General features: G+C 41.9%; 1 protein-coding gene across 2 annotated transcripts; it reads left to right on the top strand.

Annotated features, from left to right (window-relative positions):
• The first annotated feature begins 658 nt into the window (after positions 1–658).
• LOC146756498 (obscurin-like) lies at positions 659–6,603 on the top strand. 2 transcript variants are annotated; one of them, XM_085524450.1, is made up of 6 exons: positions 659–819; positions 1,825–2,096; positions 2,792–3,058; positions 3,269–3,533; positions 4,518–5,699; positions 6,337–6,603. In XM_085524450.1, exons 2-5 carry the CDS (start codon positions 1,895–1,897, stop codon positions 4,549–4,551), a joined length of 768 nt encoding a protein of 255 aa, XP_085380576.1. In that variant the 5' UTR covers positions 659–819; positions 1,825–1,894; the 3' UTR covers positions 4,552–5,699; positions 6,337–6,603. The 2 variants fall into 2 exon arrangements, with proteins under 2 accessions (XP_085380576.1, XP_085380577.1); XM_085524451.1 differs by lacking the exon at positions 6,337–6,603 and having other exon boundaries at positions 3,269–3,560; positions 4,518–4,563.
• Positions 6,604–7,019: the final 416 nt, after the last annotated feature.

Raw genomic sequence — 7,019 nt, 5'->3', positions numbered from 1 at the left:
GGAGGGTGGTGTTGGGACCAGTGTTATTTAACATTTTTGTAGGCAACATGGACAGTAGAATCAAATGAACCCTCAGCAAGTTTGCAGATGACACCAAGCTGAGCAGTGCTGTTGATGTGCTAGAGGGAAGGGATGCTACCCAGAGGGACCTGGACAGGCTGGGGAGGTGGGACCTTGGCAGCCTCATGAACTTGAGTGTGGCCAAGTCCAAGGCCCTGCACCTGGGTCAGGGCAATCCCAAGCACAGGCACAGGCTTAGAGGAGAATGATTTGAGAGAAGCCTTGACCCTGAGGAGAAGAGTTGGTGTGGAGGGAGGTGTCCCTGCCAATAGCAGGGGATTGGAACTAAATGACCTTAAAGATTCAGTCAGTTCTATTGTTTTTCTACCCTTAATTTTGCTTGAAAGTTTTTAGAATAAATGAGGTTCTGGTTTCCATGAAAACTGTTTGCAGGGAGCTCCATTGTAGCTAGTAAGTCTATCTTTAAGTTCACGGGCAATAATGCATTGACTGTGTTGAAAAGGGAAATGACTCAGGAATGGATGATGGTTTAGAATAAAACATAATCCTACTTATTTTCTATGCAAATATGTGTAAGGAAAAGATGCTGCACTCAGTTCTGGAAATACCCTGACAAATATATCTCTACTGTTTCACAGCTGGAGATATCAAGATTGTTAAAGCACTGGAAGATGTGGAAGTGAATGAATATGGGAGTGCATCTTTTGTCTGAGATTTCACACGATGAGGTTCAGAGCCAGTGGTACAAAGATGACAACAAGCTGAAGGCTGATGACAACATCAGAATGCGGCAAGATGGTAGGGTGTAAGAGGGGGATCTTTCTCCTGAGTGGGGGGTGGGTTGGAGATCAAGCATATAAGACATCTGAAATGAAGTGAAGAAGGTTCAGAAGGGAGTTCCCCTTTTGTTTTGGGACTGAGGTTAGGGTGGAACAAGTGACATGGACCAGCTAACATCATTTGCAAGAATGTCAAAAAAGTTGAACGCCATCAGGACCTTTCACCGAAATAAAAACTCCTACCTACCTACCTTTCTGCCCACAAAATATCCAGCTTGTCTTTTGGGTTTTACTTTTGCTAAGTAGAACAGATTATTTTCTTATGAGGTTGATTTTCTACTTTTAAACTTCAGATTTGTGTTTGAACGTTGAGGGATAAAAAACATAGCTTGACTTTTGCTTCATTTTCTCTTGCTGTTTGAAAAGAGCACAGGGTTGTTTTTGGTTTTTTTTTTTAATATATACAATGTTAGGGTATATATATGATGTTAAGTGTGATAAAGAAAAGGGAGACATTTGAGTTAGCACACTACTCAAGAGTTCAGTCCCCAGTTTTGCCACTGTTACTATTATAAGGGCAAGAACTTCCTGGAAAATGAATTTCTCCTAAGTAGAGTCATTACATTTGAGCTACAGAGACCTTTACTAGGTGAAAACTTGTTGTTCAGAGCTAAGTTGCTGTATTTAACCAAAGTAATTATCAATGTCCGTGTTTCATTGAACCTCTTTTCCATTTCGTAATGCGAGGAGTTTGATATTGGGATGGGAAGGTCATGGATTGATTTAGATGTTGGACTGGGAATCAGAAGATCTGGGCTCTTTTCAGGTTGTCAGTCTTATTGTCTGACTTCTTAACAATATTCCTTTCTTTATATTATTTTTTAATGATGTTTCAAGGCATTCTGAGCTGATAGGTGTAGTGTTCATGTGCAGTAATGCTGACGTGAGTAAGTGGGGTGATAATGTAAGGGTTTTTTACATTCCTTCTAAATCTCTGCTTTCTCTTGTTCCATCCTTCTTAAAGAGCAATCAGTTAATATTGTAAAGGAGCTGTGTGATGAGGATGTGACTGAGCCTGAAGAAGCCAAATTTGAATGCGAGATATCCATTCCTTCTGTGAAACCTCCCAAGTGGTATTCCTACGTGGGGAAGTCTTACAGGCTGGCAGAAACTTGATTATGCAGCAAGAAGGCACCATCCACCAGCTGACCATACCGAAAACCACCACTGATATGACAAGCACCATTCAGTTCTCAATTGGCAAATCAAAATCCACAGCCAATCTGCTTGTCAGAGGTAACATATCCTGGCTTGGTTTACATCATGAAGATGAAGAATTAATTAACGTACAGCCTTCCTTCACTGGGGTCTTTGAAATATTGTGTGTGTGTCTGGAGGGTCTGCTCCATTTCCAGTTAAAAGTCATTGGACACTAAATGAGACAGCTGCATCTCAGTAAAAGATCTGTTTGAATAGTTGTGATGTGCTTACTATTCAGATCTACAGAGCTGAGGTTTTGTCCTGGGCTATACCAAAGAAGTCAAATCAGGTGAAATTAATTGTATTTCTGAACTAGACAAGGTTAAGTTTGGTAGCACCTAAATTTGATGCAGTTTGTCATTGATTTCATCTGAAAGAAACTTGCAGGCTTTTTATCTGCTGTTGTCCCCAGCGTAAGAGTCTCCATTCACATCCTAAAGTACTTGTTATATTTTCAACTCACTCTTATTTGAATAAAAGCCTCAACAATTGGGAGCAATTTAATAAGCACAGAACAAGAGCTGGACCTTGCATTTGGTAGATAATATACAGTATTACTTTATAGAAATGTAGTCAATGGCATTCCCTATAGACAATCGTTTGTTTTATCTTTAGAGTCGTTCAAAGAACCATTGTAAACATGACATTAATTGGAATGGAATACACGCAAGAGACTTTCCTCTTCTTCCAATTGTCCTCATCCTTTCTTCTCTTCCACCCCTGCTTTGCAGATTACCATATAGAAATCACCAGGAAGTTGGAGGACAAGACAGCTTTGGAACATCATTCTGTCATTCTGTCCTGTGACTTCAGGCCTTCTCCAAAGGTTGTGAAATGGTTCAAAGGCCACACACTCATCAAGCCCTCTGAGAAGTACAAGATCAAGAGGGATAAGCATTCAGCAGAGCTCAAGATTCTGAAGCTGAAGCCCGATGATGCTGATGTGTACAAGTGCGAGGCAGGAATTGCAGAGACTGAGGCCACGCTGACAGCTGAAGGTATGAGCAGGGAGGGTGACCTCTTCCATGTCCTATTTCACCTCAGATTTCTCTTCTTGGGGTTGATTTCTGCCGTTCTCTCCTGCTAACTTTATAAATGTATAGTCTTCACTGAGAAGATTACACAAAGATCATCTAGTCCAACCATTCTACCACATCCCAGTATGATTTATAGTAACAGTGGTAACAGTTCACCTTGTTTCCCCACAGCCTGCAATGTAGAAGTAACGAAGCACCTGAAGGATGTAGAAATTGAAGAAGAGAGCTCTGCTGTCTTCTCCTGCGAGCTGTCCCATAATGACGAGGACGTGGAATGGTTCCTGAATGGCAACCTCCTTTACACCGACAATTACAGTGACATCAAGAAAGTTGGCAATTGCTGCACACTGACAATGAAGCAGGTTAAGCCTGAGGATGCTGGCACAGTGACAGTGAAGTCAGACAAGGTGTCAGAAAGCGCACCTGAAGGTGATAGGTGGGCCTGATCACACCCCTCCTGGATGTAAGAGATGCTAAGGAGCTCCAGTTCATTCTATTGTGCAGCAGTCCTGCTTCTAAAGCTCACCTCTCTGGGGTGACAAGTCATCAGAGGCTTTCTTCCATTGGAAGGTTCCATTGCAGCAGATATCAAGGAAGGAGGATGGTTTTGGTGTCCTGCCAAAGCATTCCATTGCTTTCTATCATCATTTTATTTAGCACAAGGAGAGTTACAAGAGCAGTTTCTTTTACTGCTTCAGTAACATGCAGTGTCAATGCTGTTGTCTCCAAGGATTTATGACTGCAGGGAGAGATCATTCAATGTGTGTTTTGCCTCTGGGATGACTAATGACCAGGCTGTGAGCAACCTGATCTAGCTGTGAATGTCCCTTTTTATTGCAGGGGAGCTGGGCTAGATGGCCTTTAAGGGTCTCTTCCAATTCTAAGGATACTGTGATTCTAATCTGCTCTCCCCAGCAATTAAGCTCTTTTACTCTATGCGCTCAGAGTTTGAAGGATTTCCTCTTTCTCCTTTCTTTTGCATTTGGTGGAAGTTTTTTCCCCAGTATAAACATCTGATGTGTGAAATAGAAGATAGATAAAAGGAGTCAATAAAACAGGAAAATCAAAAGTGTTCAGCAGCTTATCCTCTTAATCCTGTGGCCTGCTGTAGGAGCTCTGCTCCATGTGAGGGCAATGCCAGCTCTCCAGCTTTAGAAGAGCTGCATCCCAATTACTTCATATGATATCAGTCCCACCCACGGCAATGCAGGCTGTCCCTCCTGTTCCCTGTATTCTCCTACTGATTAGTTCAGAATTACATAAAGTGCATTCAGTCAACAGACATGAAACTGCTTTATGTTCTATATTGGTGTTGTCAGTGCTGGTAAAGATTTATTTATCCCTCTTTAAAAATCTGAAAGGAACTGGAAATGTCTCAACTTCTGTATCACATTGTTCTGTTTTGCCTTTTTAATTGCAGAGAAGCCTGCTGTCTTCATGAAGTCCTTGGATGATGTTTTTGGTGAGGAGCGGGGTGTGATTAAATTGGAATGTGAAGTCTCTAAAGAGAAGGTCAAACCAGTGTGGAAGAAGGACGGTGTTGTGCTCCCTTCTGGCAACAAGTATGAGCTGGTACAGTCTGGGAAGACCCTATGTCCCCTTATCCATGACTTCAAGAAGTCAGATGCAGGTTTCTATACCTGTGATATTGGCACTGATGTTGCCAAATCAAAGGTCGGCATTCAGGGTAAGTACTGTGGAAAGTAAAGGAGTGCTGAAAGCACATTCAGTGTGGTCACTATGTCTTACACCTATTCCCGCACGAGCCTTAATAGTTTCTACAATAGAAGTGTATTACTGCAATTTAGCACAGTGATGTCTGGAAAATTCCCATTGCTTTTGATGTAAATGTATCTCATTTTGCCATGAAAATCACCAAACACATCAAGAATGTCCTGGAAATATTTCCTTTCTAAACATCCCTAAAATGGAGAAATGGTTTGAATACCAGTAGGGTTAGGATGGTAACAAATTAGCTAATAGAAACATTTAATTTCTTGTCATAGGCAAAATTCTTTTTCTCACACAGCATCCTAGAGTTGTCCTCTCTGTTAGGTTGTTCCCTCTGTAGCTCATTGAATCTTCATTCTGCTCCATGGACTGAACTGCTCGCCTTGTAGTTCTTCCAGAGCAAAGACAATAGATTCACATCTCTTTTTTTTTATAGCTTTCTGGTAATTCTGAGTGGAGAATGTCTTACAGAATACATCAGTAAGGAATGCAGCCATGTTCTGCAAATCCTGAGTTAAAACACCAGTACTGCTACTCATGTCAGTCACAAATGCCTTTTCTCCATATAAACCTCATTCTAACCTATCTCTTACCTTCCAGAGCTGAATAGTGGCATTACCAAACGGCTGAAAAACACTGAAATCCAGGAGGGAGAAGATTGTACTTTTGAATGCATTCCGTCCCATGAAAGCATTGATGAGTTCAACTGGACACTGAATGGAAGCAGAGTGGAAAGTGGTGGGCGATTTAAAGCTTCTAACGTGAGTCGGAAATATACTCTCATTATCAAAAGTGTGACTCCTACTGACGCTGGGGAAGTCGTTTTTTACTGCCCGTGGTCTAACCTCCAAAGCCTCTCTGTCTGTGAAAGGTAATGAGATGGGAGAGATTCTGGGGTCTGATTCCTTCAACTGTCTTCTGATAAGATTGTCGTGAGAGCTAACTCATAATATGGTTAAAGTGAATAGCAACCTTCTACTTGAACCTCGAAGCACTGAGAATTTCTCTTAAAAATAAGTAAAAGGAGGAAACATTTTACACAAATGTGAGAACTACCCAAAGCACTGGGGTAGTGTTGGAAATGGGGATCTCACTACAGCTTGTTCCATTAACAGTAAATCAGGAATGATCTGTTGAGGGAACTGTGGGAGCAAATATCCTCTAAGTATAAGCTGAAGGGATGGCCTTCACATCATCTAGCTGTACAACAAATTCCTATCTAGAACATGTGCATCTGAGAGCATCATCCGAGGCTCCCAGTGTGATGAGTGGAGAGAAGAAAGAGGCAGTTTTCAGACATGGTTCATCATCCTCAATTGGGTAGATTTAAGAGAGAATAAATGCTGCCTGGAATTCTATTGTCTGTACTTTGCAGATTACTGCTGGCTGTAGGATGGCGTCTGTTGCAAGTGCCTCTCTAACTTATCTCCAGCATGTAGATGCATGTATTTTGAGAGAGGCATCCTACCCTAAGTGTATGTTACTCAAAAAGCAATGTTTTCTTCCAGGAAAACCTACTGAGGTTTCAAAACAGCTGGAGGATAAGACAGCAGCAGCAGGGCAGGACATCAGCCTGAGCTGTGAGCTGTCAAAACCGGATTTGAACATCAGGTGGTACAAGGATGGCAAAGCAATCAGAAAAAGCCAGAAGTACAGCTTGCAGCAGGAGGGAACTGGGGACATTCTGATCATCCATGACTCTACTGCCAAGGACAGTGGGGAGTACCCCTGTGAGACAGAGGACTCCATAACAAAAGCCAGGGTCACTGTGCAAGGTGAGTTGAAAAGCACACTGGGGATGGCATGTAGAGAAGTCGAGGTAAATATCTGCAGCCTGTGGGTGATGTTTTTCTCTTCTGTTTCCTTGAGCAGGATCAATTCTTAGTTTTCAGAAAATATGATGGATTAAAATCTTTTCCTTAAAATAATCTGGAAACTGAATGATTCTCCAGTGTGATGTGGATCTGGGCAGCCTGGTCTGGTGGTTGGTGACCCCTTGGAGGGGGTTTGAAACTAGATGATCTTTGAGGTCCTTTTCTACTCAGGCCACTCTATGATTCTGTGATCATTCTATGATTCTATGATCTTGGGTGTTAGTGAGCCAAGAAAAGATGGCAATCTGAATTAGTCTCTATTGAATATGTGTAATCAAAACTATATGCAGTTTATCAGATGAGATCCTACCAGCGCA

The sequence above is a fragment of the Coturnix japonica genome, chromosome 27 (genome assembly GCF_054131305.1).
Source record: "Coturnix japonica strain WE chromosome 27, WE-NBRP24, whole genome shotgun sequence".
Classification (NCBI taxonomy): Eukaryota; Metazoa; Chordata; class Aves; order Galliformes; family Phasianidae; genus Coturnix; species Coturnix japonica.
Note: the sequence above shows the minus strand (reverse complement) of the source record. Positions and strands in the feature narration are given on the sequence as shown.